Source organism: Pagrus pagrus, assembly GCF_965226575.1.
Source record: "Pagrus pagrus genome assembly, chromosome: 10".
Taxonomy (NCBI): Eukaryota; Metazoa; Chordata; class Actinopteri; order Spariformes; family Sparidae; genus Pagrus; species Pagrus pagrus.
In genome coordinates, this window is record NC_140194.1 from 20,341,734 (window position 1) to 20,367,080 (window position 25,347).

At 41.1% G+C, this 25,347-nt stretch overlaps 2 protein-coding genes across 4 annotated transcripts in view; one reads left to right on the plus strand and one right to left on the minus strand.

The window, feature by feature from the left end:
- lrrk2 (leucine-rich repeat kinase 2) overlaps window positions 1-2,150 on the plus strand; it is a 31,392-nt gene extending 29,242 nt beyond the window's left edge. For both annotated transcript variants that reach the window (XM_084364249.1, XM_084364248.1), the window contains exons 49-52: window positions 50-276; window positions 1,126-1,194; window positions 1,272-1,408; window positions 1,534-2,150. In XM_084364249.1, coding sequence (XP_084220375.1) covers window positions 50-276; window positions 1,126-1,194; window positions 1,272-1,396 — 421 coding nt within the window. In that variant the 3' untranslated portion in view covers window positions 1,397-1,408; window positions 1,534-2,150. The remainder of the gene's footprint in view (window positions 1-49; window positions 277-1,125; window positions 1,195-1,271; window positions 1,409-1,533) is intronic.
- Window positions 2,151-2,487: 337 nt separating this feature from the next.
- slc6a15 (solute carrier family 6 member 15) lies at window positions 2,488-24,690 on the minus strand. 2 transcript variants are annotated; one of them, XM_084365084.1, is made up of 12 exons: window positions 24,574-24,690; window positions 22,422-22,915; window positions 16,012-16,169; window positions 14,363-14,489; window positions 14,044-14,225; window positions 9,768-9,878; window positions 8,331-8,572; window positions 7,723-7,921; window positions 7,115-7,307; window positions 5,902-6,061; window positions 5,061-5,223; window positions 2,488-3,846 (listed from the first exon to the last, which is right to left on the minus strand). In XM_084365084.1, exons 2-12 carry the CDS (start codon window positions 22,720-22,722, stop codon window positions 3,466-3,468), a joined length of 2,217 nt encoding a protein of 738 aa, XP_084221210.1. In that variant the 5' UTR covers window positions 22,723-22,915; window positions 24,574-24,690; the 3' UTR covers window positions 2,488-3,465. The 2 variants fall into 2 exon arrangements, with proteins under 2 accessions (XP_084221210.1, XP_084221211.1); XM_084365085.1 differs by lacking the exon at window positions 24,574-24,690 and adding an exon at window positions 24,004-24,145.
- Window positions 24,691-25,347: the final 657 nt, after the last annotated feature.

Sequence of the window (25,347 nt, forward strand, 5' to 3'; positions counted from 1 at the left end):
GTTCTTACAGTCTTCCAGAATGCAGCTGTGTGTTAATTTCTCCCTGCAGACAGGACTCTGGCTGTAGAGGCCGACAGGGCAGCGAGGCGGAGCTGCCCACCGAGGCGGCTCCCTCCTGGGCCAGAGTGAAGGCCCTGCTGGTGCAGAGCGCTGCAACTCTCTGGATCGGCACCAGAGGGGGCCACTTGCTGCTGCTGGAGCTCTCCAAACACCAGACGCTGCAGGTCATCGGCCCCCGCTGCGACTCCATACGCTACATTGCCTCTGCACTCATAGGTGTTGCTTCACTTTTATTCACTTCATTAACTATTTCTGCATTTATTTACTTAGTTGTATTTTTCGACCATTAGAGCATGGTGCCTCATGTGTAAGCCATTACATGATATGTTGTCACAGTGTCCCTGTGTGGACGCTTCCTGCAAAAACTGGCCCTGGTACATTTATTGATACAGAAACCTAACAGTCCACCACAGTCACCCCATATATACTAAATGAGTTCACTGGATTTTGGAGCACCATGTTCCCTAAATTTGCATATTAATGAGGAAAAAGCATTTCATAACAGCTTTCTCTTCGAGTGAGGAATCCATACTGACAGCTGTTACATAATAAGTATTAGTTTAGAGGAATTTTGTTAAATAACACATTCCCCTACCCTTATTATTGACCTAATTGGCATCAGTGTTCATGTTTTATCAGAGATGGTGATAATAAGCTCAGGTGATTATTCATAACAACCTTTGTGGCTTAAAAATCAGGTAAAATAGTTATTGGTTGGATCTTTACAGAGACAGAAAATGATTCAAAACAATAAAGAAAAGAAGCGTAATCAGTAGAACAAACTCATAACACTGCAGCTGGGTATTTCTTTTGTCTTCACTCAGAGTGATTCATTGTCTGTCGGGGTTGTTTGTGTGAAGAAACGTGTGAAACAAACAACCCAGCATGCTGCTCAGTTGTCTACATATTGAGTCATTCTGATTCTTTTGTCCACAACAATATGTCTTCCTTCCCCCCTGGTCTTTGTTGTCATTATTTTCTTGTTTAAAGGCTGCATCTAAACAAGCCTTCCTGTTAAGCCTTTGTGTCTGGTGAGTAATTACAAATCTTTTTTTTCATGAATAGAAACACTAAATTGGAAGAACGTGGTGCTGGTTTTGGGCAGGAGACTCCCACAAGACAAGAATCAGTTCGGTGAGTCTGATTTTTTCTGTTTTGTAGAAACATTTTCTCCACATTGGTCTGAAGTGTGAGTTTGTCTCTGCTCTCAGACGAGGAGTCGCTGCTGATGGTGTGGAACAGCACGCTGCCGATGGAGGTCAAAGACCTGAACAGACACTGCGAGAAAAGAGAGCAGATCGCAGCCAAAATGACAGAGCAGCTCCATCATAACTGAGCTTACACATTTGTATGTATTGTTCCCCTTTATAACCTCCTTTTTAAATGAATTTCTGTTTACATTTTTTGTTATATTGGCATTTATTTACTTTTACATTAAATAAGCAATACCATTTTCTTTTCTTTTATTAACAGAATGTTCGTCGTAAAGGGATCAACTCCCCAGTGGATCGATGTGTCAGCAGCAGGACACGTTGAAGGGGATGTTTACCTCATTTTCTGACAGCCATACGCACTTTTCCAGTGCACTGATCCTGAAGACAAAGAACTCATGAGGGGACACACATTAGAATTTGATTCAAGAAATTACTTTTTTTCTCTCTTTTGTCATGCACTTATGAAATAATGGGCCATGTTTTACGAGATGAGGACAATCTTTGTAAAAGGGACACAGATGGTCTAATTTGTGTTGTGATCAGGGCTTAGAGCAGTGCAGATAATCAAGAGGACTTCCTGCGCCTCGTGAGTAGAGGTGTTTGTTTACCTGTTGTATGATAAGAAAAACATAAAAAAAACTGGAAAGAAAGCCAAAGGATAAAAGCCTCTAAACGTGTATATTTGATTATTTATTCTCATGTATGTGTGTGTGTTTACCTGTGAGCCCATTCACTCCACATCACTAAACAGAACGCTGGATTTCTCAAATGCTGCCTGCTCTGTACACAGTTTTTATGTTGTGCTGCCTGAAATCACTGTTTGTGATGTTTGTGTCAAACAGAACAAGTGAGTAAATATTATTTTATGTACTGCGATGGCTCTCTGTGTGTGTTGTTGTCATTGTTCAAAGGATATGGTGGACAGGAGACGAGTGGAAAAGTGTAATGGTTATTTTTTCAAGTAAAAGTACTTACTGGATTTATAGATTTATAGAACGTAAATGACTAATTTCTCTCCTTAATGCTTTCCAGAGTACGTTTATTTACATCAAGTATTTTGTATTTGTCGATTGATGTTGGTATGTTTGATATTGTGGTTCTTACATTATATCTGTCATTTCAGAGGAATAATGACATGCGTATTGGGAACAACCTGAAATTTGTCCTGATGAGAAATTCAATTCGAAGTGACAAAAACAATCAGAAGCATCAGTTTCAGGGTATGGACCATATTTGATCTTTAATCTCGACGAGGGAAAAAAGACATTGCATTTGAAGCCATTTCATGGAAAAATTATTTACAAGGAGTCCTCTCAAACATTGACAGCACATTAGTAAAATGTAAAAAAAACGAAGACACAGGAGTTAAGGGATTGAAGTACTTCTGAACCTTAAAAACATGGTGTTCTGATATCCAAACTATCAAGATAAATATATTTATAATATTTATATTATATTTACAGAATACCTTAAATATACAACGTCCATCATGTATTCTATAAACAAATATAAATTACTTAGGCACACTTTTGTCTCAAACAATCATGGGAGTGGTTTTCAAAGGCCATCCTCTCGCTGTTTGAACTCGGTTGACCTGAACTTTCACCAACAAAAATCTCTTCTTGCATCGTTACGCCATCCAGAGCGGCTACACTGCTACTACAGTAATCTGAGTACTTGTTGGCCAGCAGTTAGGGGTCATAATGTACACAGCCACTTATTTTACAGCAGGACTCAGAGCTGGCTTGATTTACACTGCCCATAGACACAGATACAGTCCCAAGGTGACCTCTTTACCTCCTAACCCGCCCCTTTGCAGGCTCCTCTGTGCAGATTCTTGTTCAAGTAGGCCCTGTGGAGCATCCACCTTATTGCTTACAATTTTACTTTTCTATAGCATCTGCAAGGAGGAGAAAGCAAAGGCTGGAGGCAGCAGGAGCTACAGATGAGTTTGGGATGCAGCCAAGCAAAAGGGTTAGACAAGGATGACATTTATTCCCACACCTTTTTTAAGGTAGACAGTCATATAAGGTTCAGAGACGACAAATAAGAGAGCAGCTACAATATCTACAAAGAATATACTTTACAAGTGAAATTACATGGATGATACGGCCAATTAAACGCACGCAGAGGGTTGGAGGGGAGGAGTGGCCAGCCGGTATGGCCGGGCAGGGCTTACTATACAGTCAGTCTATAAGTCCGACTCGGGCATATCCGGCATGTCAGCCATCAAGTAACCAATACCATAACGGCCGTTGGGTGCGGTGTCCGCATCAGTGCCTCCGCTGCCGCTCTGCTTGCGGTAGATGCTGTTGCCGGGCATCGGCGAGGGCGCCTCGCTGGGCGACTTGCCTTGGATCAGGCTGGCGTCATCATCCTCCCCCGGCCGGGCGCTCTCCTTGATGATGCGACCCTTCTTGTAGGAGACGGTGGAAAGGCCGCTGGTGTTCTCGTCGATGATGTTGAAGTAGCGCAAGCCGAAGACCACAGGCACCGGCATGACGGCCATCACCACCAGGGAGATGCAGACTATGATGCCCCATGTAGGGAAGCGCATGGTCTGCTCACTGGCCTGGAAGACAGACAAAATTAGACAGCACGTTAGTAAGTAGTGTGAAATGTTGAATGTTGTCATTTTTGAATTTTCCAGTGCTCATAATTTAGAGTTTAAATGAGAGAAACACTCAGGGACGCAGGGACTCTTTCCCTCAAGAAATTGTTGAAATAGCCACTCAGGTTGTGGCACCTCATCTTGTGTAAACAATAAAATAATAATAGCATTATTAACACATTTGCTTGTTAGATGTTAAGACAGTTGTTCTCACTTCAGAGTCAGTAGCTGCTAAAAGCATAGGTAACCTAAAAGGCGCATTGCTAGCTTATGATAATCAATCAAGCTATATTTATACTCGAGAGATCTTTGAGCGTTAACCATTGTAACTTATTTACAATGACATCAAGTCAAACAAAACAAAGAAAACATATAAAAGAGAAATGCTAACAAAGCAAAAGCAGTCCCACAACGGGCTAGTAAAAATAGCCAAAGCCATTCAAAATGTAAAAATGTAAATAATGTAAAATAATATTCAGTTACACAAAGTACAGTCATGTAAAATAGTTATGATTAAAATAACTGAGTGGTAATAAAATACAACTATCTTAAACAATTACAACCAGTCATTTTATTGTAAAGTATGTATTAATCTTAATGAAGCAACAAAATCTATTAATCAAAAGTTGTTTTTTATGGTAATGAAAATGTGTGTTAGTTGCAGCCCTGCTCTCACCGCTTCATTTCAGGGTCTACTTGAATTTATTATGAGTCTGCATGTCAAGAACAGATGACCATTCATTGTGTTCACTCAGGTAAGGTAAATCCATCTCATAATGAGGCTTAGTTCAGCTGCAGGTGAATTTAATTAGCTGTCCGGGTGAGCCGAGAAGTGTTAGCCTCACTGGACTGAGTGCATGCGGGGACACTTTTCCCCATTTGGCCTTTACTCCACTTACTAAAGCTTTTAAAATGACTAATTTTCTCTTGATGTGATCAAACAGGTGCTTGAATGTCTCTGGGGCAGACCACACATCCTGTTGATTGTCTGAGGGTTAAAAGACGCCTGAACATGTGTTTATCTGTGAAAACTTTGTCTTTTTTCCACCATTTTTAGCTACTGCCTCATTTACTTTGAACCTTTTAATTTGCTTTTAACTTGTTCCAGGTTTGGAGAACTTCCACCCCCATTGATTCCTGGTCCCAAGAGAAACAAACCGGAGACATTTACTCACCTCTTCCTGTATCCAGGCACTGTAGCTGGGCGGCGTCATGATCAGCTGGATGAAGCTGCTGCATAGGAGGACCAGCAGCAGGATGGGCGTGATGTACTTCCACATGTAATAGTAGAAGCGGTACGGTGTAAAGCCGAGCATGTCCTTCAGGTCTTCAAAGAATCTGAGAGAGGTGGCACAGCAGGAGGTGAGATCAGATGCTTGTGGTACAGAATTCACAATAGTTTCATAATACTGCTATATAAACCCGATGCCCTTTACATGATGATTACATATGGTTTCATGGCTCATTTTACATGTTTTAATTTAAACCATGCACACATTAATTGGTTCCAAAAATAGTGGGCTAGAAATGGTGGTGTAACGGATCAAAGGTGTTACTGAACTTTCAGTAACAGCTGGTTCTTACAGGAAATACATACAGCATCTAGAAATAATTAATTATTAAGTTATTGGACATAAGTGAGTGCACACTCCAACCTTTTAAGGGTATGCAAGGTAGAAAAAAAGCGGTCTCCTATTTTTTTCTACTTGTGTATAAAAATTTACATTGATAAAAATACCATTTTAGGTTTTTAAAGATTGTTTGTTAAAAATATTTGAAACAAAACTTCCCAAAAATCCAAATTGTGATTGCTTTGTCTGTAGTTTTCTTATCTTTTTCCATGTAATGAAAACTGAACTAGGTATTTTTTTTTAATATAGGCCAAACTCGATTTGATATGATAGCTGTTTTTCTACTTAGTTTCAAGACTTAAATAGCCATTAAATTCTGCACTTGTTTGATATGCAATTCAGAAAAAGTTGCAACAATATACAGATGATGACATTGTTTACTTACTTGTCAATCCCGTAGACCCAAGCGATTGCCACGTTCTCCAGTACGACCACTATGAGCAGAGGCAAAGTGGCAGAGTAATCGTCAAACATGGCCACAAAGTAGTTCCCTGAGCGCTGAACAAACAGGAGACCAATGGAGAAGGCCATCACGCAGACTCCCACTGCAGGAGAGAAGCAGGTTGTTAGTTACAGTGCGATTAATTATTGTCGTTACTCCTCCACTCACTGCCAATCTCAAATAAGAGGAGCAGAGATAAACTGAGCTAAAATGGAGTGCATTTAAAGCTGATGGAGTCAAACGACCGGAGGGATGGCCCACATCTGTTCAGTGTAGTGTGTAGCACCACTGAGTCAGGAGCATCATTAATCAAACCTGTGATGTTGCTGCTTCTTTGTTTCTATCTACACCACTATATGTGGGAATGGTTCAATTTTGGGTGCCTTAGTAAACGGGTATTCCTTTTTCCTCTGCCTCTGAATGCTGTATAAAGGTATAGAATGCTGATACTGTATGGTATGTTCGAGTGTCTGAGCTTTAGTTAATGGATGTCTAGGGAATCAAGTAGCAGCTGCTTTGCAAAAATAAGAAAAAAAAACCATATTGCTGAGGCTTTGAGCATTGACCGATACTTGATTTTAGGGGCTGATCGTGCGAACATTAATGCATTTAGACAGTAAACAACAAATACACCGGTGTCCATCTCTGATTTACAGATTTTATTGGCCAAAATCGACCATTAAATCTGTTATATAACATAATATTATAAAATACACATTTAGACACATTTGTCACAATAATACTTATTTATGCTACTACTTATACTATACTTTACGCTGGAAATGGTTTGGCAGTTTGATGTACTGTACTGTAATGTCCTTGTTAATTTGCATATGTATAAATATAAAATTCTGTACATTCATATCAGATAACCTCTCCATATATGAAGAGGTTGAATATTTCCGATTGGAGTTGCTTCAGATTTCACAGACATCCAGGGATTAAGTTAAATCTTACCTCAGTTTTCAACATACAGTACAAGAAGTCTGCGCAACACTTTTTGCAATCCTGCATCCACCCGCATTTGCACCATATATCCTGCACCCACAACATTTGTTGGGACCTGCATGACCCATAGGATCACAGTCCCTTTACTTAACACTACAGAACAACTTCAAATTGAAGGGCCTGGACACAAAAAGCTGCTCAATCTAACCTGTAAGAAATTCCTTGCGCACTTTGAAAGTGTCTATCAGCGGAGTGAGGATGCCCTCGATGGTGCCGAACATGCTGCCCAGGCCGAGGTTAACCAGCATGAGGAAGAACATGACGGACCAGAAGGGCGAGGCTGGGAAGTGAGTCATGGCCTCTGTGAAGGCAATGAAGGCCAAGCCTGTGCCTTGGACCGCCTGTAAGGGTGAGAGAAGAAGAAGAAGAGCCTTTATTTTACCCCAGTTGAGGTATGTACAATGAAAACCCAACAGTCTCATCTGTTTTAAATTAAGTCATAATCCCCTCCCTTTGCTGTAAAGTTTTTATTGGGTAAGCATCGGATGTTTAACAGCAGCTTAACATAATTTTTGTATCACATGTTGTTATTCTGATGGAGTAAAAGGAATAGTTCAACATTTGCGTTATTATTATAAGCGAGCGTCAGGTTAGCTGTTTCCCCAAGTTTCCAGTCTTTGTGCTAAGCTATCAGTCAACAGTCTAACAGAAAACTAACCGGCTGCTATAGCCTCATATTTACAAAATATATATGAGAGTGGTATCAATCCTCTCGTCTAACTCTCTATTAACTTTTTTTTACATTTTTGCACGTACCTTATTGAGCTCGGCCTCGATGCTGCAGGTTTCCAGTCCCAGTTTCGGAAAGTCGCCCTCCTGCACCTTTTTGATGACCTCTATCATCTGATGGTAGTCCTCAGCACTGATCCCACTTGCCTGGGTGAGGTTAATGTGGTGAGGGATCAGGCTTTCTTCAATGCCATTCCCCAACAACGCCACAATCTTGTGAGTGTTCCTAAAAAACAGGCAGAAGTTTTTACAGGTCAGCAACTAAAGACACTTTATCTGCTCTTTATCATTTTTACACATTGCTGACACTTGCGTTCTTGTGTTTTTGGTTTTGGAATGGTTAGAATTAAAAAATCCCAATCTCTATATGCACTATGAGTACACGAGTGAGCAATCGCTGTTTGGAGGTGGTAAAGTTGAACTTTATACTTAAAACATCCTACCCCAAACTGCATCCTTCTCTGCTTTTACAATGTCTAAAGAATAAAAAATACTACGAGCCGCATCATGACTAGACTGTGAGTTACACTCACACTTGAACGTCTAGATCAGCTCTTTGATCATCGGCAGGAAATGCCACTATATCTACATCGATGTCTATAAATATCTATATGTGAGAGGAAGCTCGTACTCACAGTGCAACACACTTGCTGTTCATTATATTGGCTTTAAAGCCCAGGACTGCAAACACCACCAGGGTGGCCAGCACGGAGGTGAAGAAGTTGATAAAAGACACCAAGACAGCATCGAAGTGGCAGTTATTGTCCCTCTTGTTGTAGCTGGAGAAGGCGATGACGCCCCCGAAGCCGAGGCCCAGGGCGAAGAAGACCTGCGTGGCCGCCTCTCGCCACACCTTGGCCTCCAACATGATCTCCAACTGAAAACACAGTATGGGTAAAGATATGACTGAGTTTGATATCGCTGAAGGGAAATCGTTATATTTATTTTAATATATGAGATATAGGTGTATGTTCTTCTTAAGCTAAGAAATTGTCTATAATTCACATTTGCAGCTGTACACATAAATATATGGCTATAAATACATTAAATTAATGCTGTAAAATTACTGCAGATTACTGAGCAACAGTGGTTGACATTTAGGTTGGACGCTGATGGTTGGGTGTTATGCTGCCGCATGTTTTATTGGACCTAGTTTGGGGGTTTTAGCATGTGTTTACATATTTTTGTTGTCCGCAAGAGGCTGCAAGAGAAATTAGACTTTGGGGACAATACACTTCACGAGTTTGTCTCCGAAGTTAATTCACGGATGCATTTTAATCAACAGTCCATCATTTCCATTTATCTGATATCATTGCGTTTATATCTGCTTGTATTTTGCAGACTCTCAATGTACAATCGTGCCACATGACATCTGGCACCTTGACAGTTGCCGCGTGTTGGTTTTCTGTTACAAGCGTCTCAAATTGTTCCGGGCACAAAGCAGAACACACACCCAGCAGGACTTTGATGTCTGCAGGTACACGGAAGACAGTGTCATTTGAAGTCATAAGATGACGACCGGTGAGACAGAGCAGACGCGAGACAGACAGACAGACTCTGCTGCATCTGAGCGTCTTCGGCTGGTCCGTTACATAATGCCTCAGTAACTCCTGTTTCCATGGTGACATGATTCTTCAGCCTGAGGTGCCATTGGTCTGTTGCTGCTGAAGAGCCGGCCTATTACAGCGGAGATGTAATTTTTGAGTTCAGACACTTTTTTTTTTAACAGGGAGCGATTTTAATTTAACAGTGGCTGCTTGATGCCACAGAAAGCCTTGATGTGCACTCCAAATGTTCAGTTGGGGATATCTAACATTTCTAACAAATGGTGCTCGGTCAGCTGATCGATCGGTCAAATGTGAGGATTTGATGCTTTCCTTTTATCATGTAAGATAGTAAACTTGATGTAGGTCTTGAACTGTGACCATTTTTACCCCCGTTTTTCTACTCCCCGCAATCAAGATAAATACCTCAAAGAAACATTTTTCTCTGGTGACCTCATTTAACTCCCAAAAGCTTCCTTGCTCTGAATTTGCTCTTGAACAGTTCAAGTGGCTTAAAATGTGAATTACCTTTGGTGTGAACATGTGTCGAATTCCATCCACAGAGCCCTTCAGGAGCAGAGCCCGCACCAGGAAGCAAATCAACACAACGTAGGGGAACAGGGAGCTGAAGTACATCACCTGCAAGCAGACAAAAACATCCTGTTAAACCACCTAAACTTCAATAAAGTCAGTCTGGAACAGCGTGTCACACTGTGACTTGTAAGACATGAAACTGAACAATTGATACGCAGCAAGGACAAAATGTGTTTCTAACATTCAGAACATGCCAGATTGTGTTTTACCCAGTATATATAATGGGTTTCTTGATTTCTAGAGAAATATTTATAAATCGTGTCTGTGTTCAGTTCCTCTTTGAAGAACACTTGTCAGACAACAGAGTGTAAAAATAAACGTGGTGTGATCTGACTGTCTTACTATTTATGCAGTGGCAATCAAGATAATTTGACATCAAATTGTGCAAAAAGGAGGGTGATCTGAGCAATTCGATGGCATGTCTTTACATTTTTAAACATCTTCAATGTAGAAGTGACTGAAGGTATTATAAGCTGTGTAACCAGGGTCCCAGGCCAGAACTGGTAGCTGCTGAGCCTGTGCAGCACCCTTTGTCCAGTCATCTTGCTAATTAGACAGCGGGCCTCTTGTCCTTTTTTCTCCATTTCTGTGCAGACGAGGTGTTACTTAAAGAGCGAGAGGCCTGACTCAGCCGCTGCACTGTGACACGTGGGCTTACAGGACCGGCAGAGGGGTGTGGGTGCAGGGCAGGCACTAGGAGATGGTTGAAGGTTGAGTCATAGTTGATTCAGAGACATTACGTCTACTACACGGTGGTCCACATGTAGCTCTGAGGGAGATAGTGTAATGACTCGTCTTAGAGGGAAAGCAGGATTCATTCATATATTTTGACAGCTTGATTGTAAACAAGTATTTTTGTAATTTTCCGTGTCTAAAATGTTTGTCCCCTAGCTTTGTTTTCTGCTAATGTGCCGTTTTGAAGCATAAAATGAAATTTAATTACACTGGGGAACTTCCTGTTGTGCAGTGACCGCACACAGACACATTTTACAGGTTTGTTTCTTGACAGCAGCACGGACACAAAGTCGGTTGTATGGCAAGTGTGAAATGGCACATCACAGCTTTGAAATACATTTTCTTCAAGGAACTTAAAATCACCATTCATCACAAAATGTAGAGCAAAATGTTACAGTTGGAACACTTTTCTGTGCTTAACTTTTCAGCTGCAGCTCTTGTCAGCGCTTTTCTGATCACACCTCCCAGCGTTGTGCTCTTGTTTAAGAACACAGTCGTGGCCTTGGTCAGCACAAAGCCAAACAGGCTGCTATTTTGTGTGATAAGAAGACGACTGCTCCTTTGTAACCTCGGTCTTGTGTTCCATCAAAAAAGGGACTTTTATTATTAAAGATTACGCGTCATGCCAGATAGCATGTGCCTCTCGCAAAGGTCATCTTCTGAGAACTGCGCTGTAATCTTCAAAAACAAAATGTTCAGTTTTCCCATGGTGACAGAGATATGTTATTGTTGAGATTTTTCAAACACAGTGCGGAGGTAATCTAAAGGCTTCTTTTAATCTCTTTCAAATATTTTCGATGAACTTCACCGCTATGTTACTAAATCCATGCGAGCCCCCTCTCTTCCTTCCCTCATCGTAAGCCAATCATGCCCCCTCCCCTCTTTCCTTGCCACACTCTTGACAATCAAGCCAAGCCAAAAGAGCGCGTATAACCATGGTAACCAAAATGGTCTGATCCCTTTCACGCCCACCCACACACACGAATGGGAGAGAAATGCAGATCGCAGTGGGGATATTCCTTGGAAAAGGCTTTTGTGAGCATTGATGGAGAGGGCATTAATATTCTTTTGTACCACACAGTGCTGATTACACTTCAAAGACGCTTCGAGCTGGCCCCTTCAAGGAAAAGTTCATGCCCATTTCTACTCTGGCCAACTCAAAAGGCCATCCAAACACACCAGGTAGTTGGTGGAAGACCATCTGGCTCAAACTGTTCAGTAAATCAGTAGCTTGGGTGGTTCTCTTTGTCTGCTTGCAAAAATAAAGAGTCATTTCCTTAATATATTTGTTTAGCCATTCTTTTTTTTTTCTTTCTACGATGTCAGTGGAAGGACTTGAACATCCCTTATGCAAATACAACCCCTCCAAATGAGCTGACAGTGATTGTGACAATGATTGTGGTTACCAGCAAGATGGTTATCCTTTCCAGGAAGCGACAGACAGACAGACAGGGGAAATGAGATTGTCTGGCACTGCAAAACCATCGTGGCACACTGCAAGACTGAATCACCTCTGTTGTTGAGGACGTCCATCTTGTTTTGTCTGTGGCTGTTGTGGTGAATGCAGCGCAAAAGACGAAGGTTCAGTGGAGCCAAGCAAACAGCAGACAGCTGTTGGGATAAGACCTGAGCTAAGGACAATGTCTGGTACAGAGGTGAGAACTTTGTATTTAGCTGCTGACAGCTAAGGTTTCACACACCATTACAAGAACCTATACAGACTAAAAATATCACTGTATATTAGCCTTATTTTCTGCAAAGGTGAAACTCGATTGTTTTCACCTAAAATGTTTCACCCAATGTTTAATAACCTGAAAACGAAAAATATTTTTTTGGTCACTAGGGGTAAAACAAGCTGTCTGATACACAGCCACCACATTCTACTGGCTCGAAAAGCTTTAATGGCTAACGTTACGTTAGCAAACAACTGCCAACTTCACTTCCAACAGTCACAGAGCGACACATTGGAGTCATATTTCTGATTACCTGCTTAATAAGGTACAAGTTACTCACCACCAACTACTGAGACAAATATCTGGGTCATACCTGCTAGATGTTCTACTTTCTTCACTAGCTAGTCGCTAACTTTGTGTCTGCAGTCAACACTTTGATGAATGCAGCTGAGACTGAACCGCAGAATGAATGTGCTGTAAAACCAAGACTCATTTGATTGAGTCAGGTACATTTAAATCTAAGACCTTACTGTTAAATTTTGTTTGACCCCCATGTTTAATAACCTGAAGATCGTATCTTTAAAGATGCATATTTTTTTTGGCCAGAAGGGGCTCATAACACCAAAACATGCTGTCAAAAACAGCCACCACAGTCAAAAGCTGTTACAGCTAACGTTACGTTGGCAAACCACTCCCAACTTTACTTCCAACAGGCACAGAGAAACACAACTACCTGATAAATAAGGTACAAGTGACTCTCCACCATCTTCTGGGATAAAAATCAGGTTCTTTAGCTGCTAGATGTTCCACTTTCCTCACTAGCTAGTCGCTAGTTTCGTATCTCCTGTGAACAGGCAGGTTAGCGCACAGCAGCTATATCAGCGCCTTTGTGTTGGAAACAGTTGTGCACAACACTTTGATGAATGCAGCTGAGACTGAACCGCAGAGTGAATGTGCTGTAAAACTAAACTAATGAGCTAAAAGAGGCTAAAAATCCCAATAGAGCTACAGATTTGGGTGCTAATTCTTCATGATTTTGACACTATTACAAAGACTCATTTCATTCAGTTAAGTTCATTTAAATCTAAGACCTTACTGTATTGCAGAGAAAAAATGTGATCGCTGAAATATACTGCATTAATTCTGACCCTGCACTCTGCTGCAACCCGGCCCAGGCCTGACATAAGAAGCGGGGATAACACCAGAATCAAATGACTTCCCCATCAAAGCTAATTCTGGGAAGATTAAAAAGTGTGACCATTTTTCCAATTAGCGCAAGCTTGACTATGACCCTGGAAGTACGCCGGCCAATGCTTGTCATGTGATACGAGAAAGTGTGGAATGATAAAGATCGCCTATAAAGGGGGGAAGGAGTCGGGTGAGTTTGCAAGCAAACGCCAACCTTTAGCCAGCGGGCTAATCCTTCCGGATGCTAGTCACGCTACTGTCAGCTTTGCTACACGGAGATAAAATAAGCTGATCCAGAAACTGATCCCACTCAAGATCACATGAGCTCTCAGGGTCAAATCTGAGACTGAATCATTAGAAAAATTTGTCAAGTCACATTACAGGAGTCAGTTAGCAGCGTCTTTGGACCAGGCTTCAGTTTGCACTGTACCTTAAAGTGAGCTAAGTATTTCTGAGAGGATTTTCCTAAACATTTGACAGGAAGGGGCTTTTTGTTTGTGGTCCCATTTACCAGAGTACAATATTTGTATTTGAGCTTGTGGAAACCTAAAGTGGAGAGCAAGAGCAAGTGCTGCAGAAAATATCAAGAGAAGCAAACAATGCAAGAGACTTGCCTTCCCAGAAGACTGGATTCCCTTGATCATGGCGAGGCAAACCATAGACCAGGCAACCAGCAGGCACACAGTCATCTTCCAGTTGAGTCCTCCACCCTCAGAGATGCTGTTAGAGATGTCCAAGGCCTCGCGGTACCAGTAGTAGGTGGTGGCCGAGCTCTTCTCACACTCTGGCACCACATCTTTGGACAAAATGGTAGAAGTTATGCCTCAGCTATGAAAGCCCTTCAGGCTTCTGGAGGGAGTTAAAAATTAGACTGTGGCCTGTAACAATGACTCGGTTGGTGAATCTGGTCTTAAGAAGTCTGATGTGTCTTACATGTATTGGTCTTGTTCTTGACGAGTGGACACTCATGCCACGGCAGAGGTTGCTGGAAGGACTGGGAGAAATAGAAGAGGCTCCAGCTGATGATGACATTGTAGTAGAGAGCCACAAAGAAGCACACCTACAGGCGAGAGAGGCGAGTTAGTTTCAAAATCATCTCTGGAGCAGTGTAAATCATCCTGTAAAGCACCGAACATGACATTGATCTTCAAATATTAAGTTAATTTTTCTCTAACAAGAAGAGACTCGAGACATTATCTTTCGAGATGTAGAGATTCTGTACTACAGAAATGCTGCTTCTCCTCTTGCCTCATTTAGACATGCATGAATGACCATTGTGCAAACACGTAGTTCCGCTGTTGCTGCTGCTGGTAACGCAGACTACATCACTTCCTGTATTCCACCAGAGATAAAAATGAAGTGGTTTCAGGTTATAAATAGGTTGTATTATTTTTAACATATAGCAATGTTCCAAAAGAAATGTTTCCTTAATGTGTTTCATTTTAAAATGAAATATCTAGTTATCCTGGGGTCCAAGCTGTTTGCTTTTGAAGTCAGAATGTATTAATTTGTTTATAGAACGGTATTAACAGTATGCTATGTAATATCTGCCAATAGGGGTCTCTCTTTGAAACAAAAGACGCACTTCCATGATTTTGTGACATAGCGTGGAGTTTGGAGTGTCATTATTAAACAACCACCACTGAAAATGAAAATGTATCTGACATGAGTCCGGCAGAAATGCTCATAAAACAAGGTAATATTTTAGGTAAGTTTTATTCAGGTTATGTTGAGCCATGAAAGCCAACTTCCTTCCTCCTTAGCCACAGGGGACCAAATGAAAAATACAGTTTTTAATTATGGATTTCTCTGGGTTTGTTCATAATTAGAAAAATTTGGATAATTTAAATACAAATCTAAAAAAAAAAAGTTTTAATTTTAATGCAGCAATGTAACGTAACTTTATTTCTAGTCTAAAATGTTTTTCATGATTCATATGTATATTCTGAAAACATTGTGTAATTTAAAATTAAATTAAAATTGTATTATTCCTCATATTTCATTTATTATAGCAGCATAATTATTTAATGTCTACTGTTTCCGTGCTGTTGACAAATCTTCATACTTCTGCTTCACCTCTTCTTTGCAGTGTTGTACAATGTACCTCAAAGTCATACTTGAGTAGAGATATCATGTTAAAATATCACTTTGGTAAAAGAGAAATGAATCGTACCTGAGTAAAATGCTTCAAGCTATTTAATATTAAATGTACTTAAGTATCAAAAGTAGAGGTCAATTATATTTCTATATACTGTACTGTGGGTCGACTATCGCCTGATTATTGGATCTGAATCAGTGTTTTTTTAATCTAATTGCAGATAGAATAAAATAGTAAAAAAATGTGCGTTATTTTATGATGCAGCATGAAATCTGCAAAGTAACCAGTGACTGAAATGATCAAATAAATGTGGTGGAGTAAAAAGTCAAATATTTGCCTAAATATAAAGTAGCAGAAAATGAAAAATACTGACGTAAAGTACCTCAAAATTGTGCAGTAGTTGACTAAATGTACTTAGTTACATACTGACACTGGGTGTATGTGTCATAAAGAGGCTTGATTCAGGCCCCAGTTGCAGACTCACCACACAGCTGGCGAAGCCGATGCCCCCCAGCCGAGGGCTGATGTAGTTCCACACCCCGATGCTGCCCCTGCGGATCCGCTGTCCCACTGCGAGCTCCAGGAAGAACAGCGGGATGCCGATCAGTATCAGCAGGATGAGATAGGGCACCAGGTACGCTCCTGCCAGTCAAAACAATACAGACAGCAAGTTAGACGAAGAACACGCAATGAAGGGAAACAGTGTCATCAGACAACTGTAAGGTGAAACCACTTCAGTTCCTGAAAGCGGCACATGGCACCACACACACACACACACACACACACACACACACACACACACACACACACACACACACACACACACACACAAACACACAGACACCAGCTTTTCTTTATCTTTCTATCTGCCACGTGGTTACTACCGTTCAGACTCACGCAGCAGCCTCCTAAACTTTAACTACTTCTGCCTAACATCCCCCTGATGGTGACACATTTGCCTAAAAGCACATAAAAAATACACAGCAGCCTCCATAACAGTATCTGTCTCATTATCTCCCCAACACACACACATGCGCACACAAATTACTACACACACATCTGCTGAGCTGTATCTGTGCGTCTCCACCTAATACGTCCCCCATGGCGTGTGGTGCAATCAAAAAAATTCTGGAAACCAGGAAAGATACTGAAGTCTAAAATTACCAAAATTACAGTGGGATTACTGTGAGGCACATTATAAAGATGACATTCCTCTCTAGAATTAAGGTTTCAGGGTGAATGACTAACATTAGGAGAGGCTGTAATAGTGTGGTGCAATAAAATACAGGGGGGCACATCTCTCGTGACAGTCAGAGTGCCCGTGAGCAGTGAGACTACCAGGCACATGATGGTGGGAAGAGAACCTAAAAGTCTTTGTTTAGGAGAAATGGCCGGTGGTAAGATATGTTCAGTGGAAGAAGATTTTAAGATAATGTGCCTGTTATCTTCCAGTTCCTTACGGAGCACAGAAGATTTTTCTCACGTGAAATCAAAGCACCTGTGTGTGCGCTGCAGGTTTTGAAACCATCACATTTCAAAGATGTCACGCTACAAATGGAGAAACCAGCCATCCCTTTCTTGAAAACACACCTTTTTGCGGCAGTGTTGCTTGCACTTGAAAAATAAGATCGGAAAATCCCCTTTTATGACCTTTTTCCTCTCACCTCGCAGGCTACACCACAACATTACATTGGTGGTTGGTCGTGGTAGGGTGCTGTGATGTTTGCCATGTGTCATTGATGACAGTGTCAAAACTTCCGCCATGGGCGTATTTTTTTGAAGATTAGTTTCATCCCTGTTTCAACACAGTTTATTGTTTCATCTGGCAGGACGTTCATTCACATCCTTTCCTGAGTCCTGTGTGTGCGAGTCTATCTGTTGTTTTAAGCACGTGTGTTTGTATATGTACAGTATGCAGTATAACTGGTTTCTAATATTACAACATCTAATTCTGGTTCACAGAGTACACAGCTCACTCTGGGAGGAGGCTTCGACATCAAAACCTCCTCTGGTTTCCATTGTCTTTTAAAACCCTCGACAGTCTCCCTCTGACATTCAAACACTTTGATGGCACTTTGAGAAAGCAAACAGCCTGAAAAGAGTGCATTTCATCTTTCTTAAAATAGTTTCACAGTTCTTCTCTCTTACAGTACATGAATGTAAAGTAGCTGGTTTATCCAGTCTGTTCAGACCAGACACATTTCTGTGTTTTTTTGGCAGCACTGCATGCAATTTGTATTACAAGAAATAACAAATGACTGACCAAATCAAAACAATCTTGAAAATCATTTGACAGACTTTCTCATGGAATGGAGGAGAAATGCACTGAGAAATAAAACACAGGATGATGACTCATTACAGAAACCTTACTCAGTCTGAAAGTCTGAAATCTTATCTTAGTTTAGGATGTCCTAACTGAAGAATCTCCTCAGTTAGGAATCACAAGTTCCTAAGTTATCCTCAGATTGCCAGTTGGTTCATCAAACTCCTGCCAAAGCCAGCTGGGAGACGCAGCCTTCAGTGCTAATCTTTGCTCATCTCTCAATGAAAAAATATTACCCAGTTGTGATATAACTGATGATGAAGCAGCATCTGTGTTAACCTCTTGAGGAGCCATTGTTTTCAAGAAAACAATGGCATTTCTCTCTGCTGTCACACCCGAACCACACCTGTAGTTCACAGTAGTTCCTCAGAATATGGGGATTGGTCCAAACCACTGTGGTTCAGACACGAGCACATAGCTTGAGGCCTGGCAAAATAGATTGGCCAGGCTGCCTCGCAAGGCAGCTGTTGTTACGTCTGTATGGCAATGACAATGAAGATGGGGGACAACATGAACAGTAAATTATGAATGAAAGGCTACTCAAACCATATGACGATGGTTTACATTTCCTAGACCATGTATCTAAAATCGAATGCCTGTTTTTTCTTATGAATCTTATTGCCAGCCCACGTGACACCTTGCGTGAATTATGGGCGAGACTTCCAGCGTGTCCTGTAACGTAACCAGTATTTTCCATGTTAACAGGATGCTGATCCTTGTTTTTAGAGTGATCAGTATGGTGTGTCATTCATTCATCAAGACCCAGGATATAAACTTTATCAGGTGAATACTAATAACACTGTTATTATTGCTTAGCCCTCTTAGCTTACGCTTCTAAGCGTTCAAAATGCTGCAGTGCTTCAGTTTATATGTTATTTTGTTACTTATGTTAGTTCCACCTATCATCACTCATCATTGTTCCTTTCTTCAGGAAACTCGTCAAGCCTTTTTTGGGGCTCTGAAACGGTTAGATGATTGATCAGTTACTTGACCTTTACTTTACTTGGCAACTATTTTCATGATTGATAAATCATTTTGGTTATTTTTTAAGCAAAAGTGCTGTACAATTTTCAAAGTTTCCTTAAGGGTGCTATTTGTAAGAAAAGTTGATTTTTGAGTCTCATTCACAACTTATCAAAACCCGATCCTTTGGGATTGTAGGACGGGTTTGCCGCCATCCAAGAGTGTCATTATTTGACGAGTTAGGGATGAGACTCGAAAAGCAACTTTTCTTACAAATAGCACCTTTAATGTGAAGATGTAATGTTTGTCTTGAAGATAAGCTGAATATGGTTTAGTTTTGCACTACGTGCACTGAAAACAAGCATTTTGAAAATGATTTCACTCTCTTTTTTTTATTTTACAGTTTCATATGAACTGAAAATATGAAATGAAAATAACCTTTTAACTTCAGCACTCAAAGAACAAGGCCCCTCTGTACTCGCCATGCAGCCATAAAAGGACAATTAGAGTAAGTAGATGAAAGGCAATGACGTATATACACGTGTATGAACACTGCACACAATATATATATAGATTTCTGTGGTTGTGTGAGATGATAAAGACACAGATGACATACAAAAACACACACAGGCACACAGACCTGCCCCATTGTAATCTAATTATTTGAACACAGCAGGGTGACCAGAGCTGTTTAAAACAGACACGAAAACATGACAGGATCTAGAGAGAGGTCATGATTTGAACTGAATTGCCCCTGTACACACACACACACACACACACACACACACACACACACACACACACACACACACACACACACACACACACAGATAATAACAGATGGGTCTTACGCAAATTATGTACAAGAACAAACTTGTAAGAACATGATTCACTTTACACACACACACACACCCACAGCTGGCCCTCCTAAGTCTTTCAAGCTCTACCAAGCTGCCCAAACTTCAGACAGACTTCATCGATCAAACCTCACATCCATCAAAGATCCCCCGTCCGCAGACCTCCCCCCTCATCACCACCTGATCTTTAATTTGGAACGATGTAAAGACTTTATATTATTGAACTTTTCCTTTCAATGGACTGATTTCATTGACTTTAAGTATATAACAATACCATTGTTGTGATTTTGTTCTACTGATTAACACAAATGTTGTTCATTTACTGCCATTGGCAACTTTTCGTGGAAAGAATATGTATTTTTTAAACTGTTTTTGGCTGCGTCACACTGCTGAAACAGACGATCCCTAATGGAATTACTTGACAGGATAATGACACATAATAATGCATGGACAAAGGGAGTTTGACATTCATGTTCAAAAATTCTAGGTGCGCATTAGAGCTGGATGATATGGTCAATACATTTATACAGCATTAGTATAACATGATGGCAAATCTATGCAAAATCAAATAAAATCAAAATAATTTAATTAATGTTGATAGCAATGAACTCCTTTAATATTAATACTTTGTAATAACACTTTTAGTTGAGACTTATTGTATTTTAGGCCATTTCACAATATACAATATTTATATCTATATTTTGAGATCTCCTCAAAAGCACATCATAAATACCAGGACTTGGTAAAAAAAAAATCAAGTATATATTTTTTGACCAAATATTTGATATATTACGTAAATATTGACATTGTGACGATACTATAGGGATGTAAAGCATACCATATACTAAGCATGTTCCTTGACTTGTAATAACACGATGGTAAAGTAATAAAATGTGTAGTTAGACAGAAAAGTCAATAAACGCAGATTATAAATATTGGTTTTTCAACAACTTATTCCACATCTGTCCTTTTAAAGATCAGGGGACTTTCCTTTATCAAGGTCCCATTGTTTTCCTTACATGCTAACAATATTCTAGGGACTTTTCCGTGTCTTGTTCGATAGTCGGACGAAAACAGGAACTGTTGCTGTTGTGGTTCAGTAAAGGCCACGGGCACAACAACAATAGGCTACACAAATAAACTTGACATGGATTAAGACAACCTGTCTGAGACGGTTTTCATTTAATCAGCTTTCTTGAGTCAGTCAATGGCTTTACATAATCTCCAGGTGGGAAGTGCAACACCTTGTCTCCTTCCCGGGACACGTACACATTAGAGTACAGACCGCGGTCAGGTCTTGCATGTGCTCATTTCAGGGCATTGTGGTTTTGATTTGCAGACTGCACACAGACAGAGACACAGGTGGTCACATGACACTCATGTCGATGCTGAAGGTCACCGAGCAGTCTGGCTTTGACAGATGCGTGCAAAATAGGAAGGACTTCATCTTTCTGACACAGGCAGCACTGAACACACTGCACATGATACCAGCATCTGTCTGGTGCGTGTTGATGCTAAATATACATTTCTCTCAGAAACTAGAATTACAGTCGTCTTCTTTACACTTGTTCAAGTGTTTCATCCGAGCCCCCGCCCATAAGATCCTGATGCCTCACCGTCACGACATTTTGTGCTTAATTTGACAATTTTCAGCATGTCAGCATACGTGAAATGATTGCTGGCTAACTGCAGGTTTATTCTCCAACTGTACTCAATTTAAAAGATCACTCCAGTTAATTACAACTTGCATCTTTTAGTTTTGTGGCAATTATTTCTATAGGTAACAACACTGTACTCACAAGTTACCTGCTGAGATCTGACAATGTGGCAACATTGCTACAAAGAATTCTGATGTGGAAAGATGCCAGAGTAATCAGATGCACAGACATGTTTTAGACAGGTCTTCTGGTTAGTCAAATGGAGGAACCAGGAGCAAAGGGTAAACTTATTACACAAACTGTCACAGGTTACAGACAACCTTCCTGATGCAACTTTGACTTTGGTTTTCCTGTACAAAACGTAATTTTACTGCCATTTTGGGTGCTCTCCTCTTCAGCTTTACCTCCAATTAACATTTAGCAAATCTGTTGAATTATTTACAACCAATCTTATTGTTTTATTACTTGCATTTCCAGATTGCAGCAATTACTTTTGTAAATAAGTTACCAATGCTGTACCACCAGAGTATGAAGCAGCTTCTTTACTCATCCTGAACACTCCACCATGAAAAGTGATTTTTCAATTATTTATCTAGTAGTTTGTGTAGCTTTGAGTGTGTAGCATAGAGGACTTCAACTGGAGTTTTGTTACATGATACTACTACTACTACTACTACTAATAATAATAATAATAATAACAACACTAAGATGAATCTTGATTAACTTCTATGAATGGTCAGCCAAAAATATTAAATGAAAGCCACGTTGCAATACCCAGAATGGTCCTTTAACTCGTATACAGTACATAGTTGAATCATAGTGATGTTCAATTGTGAAGAAAATCCTAAATAGATTAACTGAAATGTAGCTTGATGCATTCATCAAATTAATCGTATATTCATTTAGTCCACTGAAATATACAATATGTTTGTTGTTTACAGATTTTTTAAGGTTAGTCAATAATGTTACCCATCAATATCTGGATGTTTTCTTATGCCTATCCCCGTAGTTGTGTTGTTCTACACTGATCACTCCTACTGCTCATGTGGTTGCCAAAAGTGAAACTTCCAGATGTCTGCTGACGGTAACTCACCCCCGCCGTTCTTCTGACACAGGTAGGGGAACCTCCAGACGTTGCCAAGGCCTACAGAGAAGCCAACCTGGGCCAGGATGTACTGGAGCTTGCTGTTCCAGGCCGGGCGCTCCTCCTCCTCGCTGTCCGATCCCCCTTCCTCCACGTCGCACTCTTTCCCTTCCCCTTCATGGTTGTTGACGATCAGCGAGCTCTTCTTGAAGGAATCGTCACAGGCGTCCTCGTTGGAAAGCAGGTCTTTGACAGACTCTGTGACATCGTCGTCAAGCTCTCTCTTGACGGCCTTGCTGTTTTTGGGCATTTGATAAAGCAATCAAGGGCGAGGGGTGGAACGTCTATGTGGTTGGCGGGCTGGAAGGGCAAGGCCGGTCGTCTGTGAAATGTCACTTTCTGAACTCTGACCGTGCAAAGCTGCGAGTTTGAAGGTTTGGTTTGAGACAGTTTGTGGAGGATTGAGTGATCACGAAGTTTAGTTCGTCATTATCACCAAGTGTCTATGGGGGAGAAGAGGAAACATTTCAGTCAGTAAAGAGCCAATAAAAGTGAAAATTCTGTCACTGCTTTGTCACTGAGGGAACACATATGATGAGCCACTGCTAAGAGTGTAGTCATCAGTTTAGTTTGACTTTTGTGTTTACTTTCAGCCTCTTGTTTGCCCTCATAAATGGCCGTCCGACTGACCCTGAATGAACTTTGCATAACACAAAACCTGCAAACTTCTGAAAACAAGGACAAGAATTGACTTTTTGTTCACCTTTCACCTTCCACCTAACTCCAACCTTTTGCACAAATGAAAAAAACCCATCTTAATAGTAATGTTTGAGTCTGATTCTAAGCATGCACATCCTATATATTCATTCACACAACATAATCCGTAAGTTCACACTCCCTGCTTATCCCCTTAATGCAGAAGGGTGTTATTATCCCGGGGATGCAGAGTTAGTCCTCACATGGAAATCACATGGCTGACGCAGGCTGCAAAATCTACTGTATGAATGGCTGCTCTAACAATAACCCCTGGGAGCATTGGCCTGGCTGTGGAGGTGACCGGGACAGTGACAGGTCTGGAGGTATAGACTATCGCGTTTCCAGCCCTCGTGAATAATTGAAGGGAGGAGGCCATTTGCATACGAACCCAAACACTCCTTCCCCCCCGCAGCTCTCAGGGATGGGGAAAGCCCTAAATATCAACTTTCAGGATGAAAATACGCGCAGACATGCGCCTGTTCCATGACTAAAAGAGCCGAGGAAGCATTGGGTTATACTCTTTTTGTCCTATAAAAGACATAATCACAATGTATTACCTGCATGGCATCGGTTTCAGTATAAATAGCACACGGAAAGATTCAAGGGTGTGGACACAATCCACCCAAAGGCGGGCTAGGTGCGCAACATCCTTGTCCTTTACATCTCAGCATCCTAGGGTGATCTTGGTGATGCATTTCACATATTTTTGACATTAAATTTCCCTAGAGCCTCATAAAACGCGATGGAACAGTTCCGACGCGCCCATGTTGCTAAAATACAACATGCCCCCCCCCCCACCAACCAGGGGATTAAGTGATTAATAGATTTCCTTTACCGCTTCCAGATTAGCCTGGTTTGTATGAGGCAAAGGCCGTCGTTTCATAATCCGGGAAAAAACGACATCTGATGCTGAGGCAGTGATGGGCAAAGGCATCGCAGTTATTGCTGGCAAATCAGGGTATGTCTGAGTTAAAGCAGAGGATAAAGAGGCTTTTCCTTTTTTCCTCCCTGTCTGCACATGACTCAGGAATGATGAGTCAAAAAAAAAAAAAAAAAAAAAGGGGGGAAAAAAGAAAAAGAAAGAAAGAAACGGGCCGATGGTTGAGCCAGAATGAGAAAAATACAGATGGAGCATTTAAAAGAGGATGAACCCAACAAAGTCACACCGGTGCCATGTGGCTCGTTGTTCTACCCGGGCACAATTTGTTCTCCGAGAAATGCGCATAAATTAATACCCTCCCTCCCGCCCAGTCTTCATGACATCCATGTGAAGTGTTTCATCATTCACTGGCCAGCCACATCCTCCAGTGCGGTACCCTGGGCCAGCCTCACGCGCTCACACACATCACACGCCTCTATCGTTAACCTAATGCATCCCATGGAGGATGCAGCGGTCGGTACTCACCAGTGTGGAATAACAGTCGTCCTTTTCTGAAATGATGCGTCTCAAGGAATGAAATTATGAGAGCACATACAAGGGGCAGGCATACTTGCTTCTGAGTGAATCACTCTCCAGTGAGTCCCAGACACGGTGGTTCGCTCCTTTTAGCTCTAAGCCAGAGACACGCCACGCTCAGAGGGGTGCACCGCCCTCCACGCCCCTATGACGCATTATTTCCCACTCCTTATCCACTTTATGTGTCACGGCAAATACGTTATATATCTGCTTTATGGCAGCACATGTTAAACATGCTAGGAAAAGTAAGATTTAAGGTAAATTAAGCGTAATCCTTTGTGCAACCTCCCTGTTGTTCTCCTTTGGTACGCTCCACTACTACAAGGAAGGGGCCGGCTCACGGATGAATGCAATGTGCCTCTGTTTATAAACCTTCGTTTCCTTCACTGGTTATATTAAATTGGACATTATGCCGATTTAATTGTCATGCTGTCTTTTCATATCTTATCACAGGCTGTGTCGAGGATTGAAGCATCGTTTTAACGCGTAAAAAGCGATGTTTTAGTCAAGGTCGGTGTGTTGCGCGTCATCCCTTCGCGCAACCTCCGTGGCTGTATTGCGAAAATGTGACCAAACAGAAGGCGAGTTAGAAATCTTTTATTCCTAATCAGGAAAAAAAAAAAAATGAATTTCACAAATAGGCCTTTTCTTTTAGATTAAGAAGTGTATGGTCATGTAGAGTCATTTCACACAACGAGACACATTATAGTAACACATTGAGTC

What these genes read in the sequence shown, in the direction of transcription:
- slc6a15 (XM_084365084.1), bottom strand. Translation starts at nt 22,722, where the DNA reads ATGCCCAAAAACAGCAAGGCCGTCAAGAGAGAGCTTGACGACGATGTC. An exon ending in AACAGCAAGTGTGTTGCACT is followed by an intron (nt 7,922 to 8,330) that starts GTGAGTACGAGC and finishes CCTGTTTTTTAG; the next exon opens with GAACACTCACAAGATTGTGG. An exon ending in GCGCAAGGAATTTCTTACAG is followed by an intron (nt 6,062 to 7,114) that starts GTTAGATTGAGC and finishes TCTCTCCTGCAG; the next exon opens with TGGGAGTCTGCGTGATGGCC.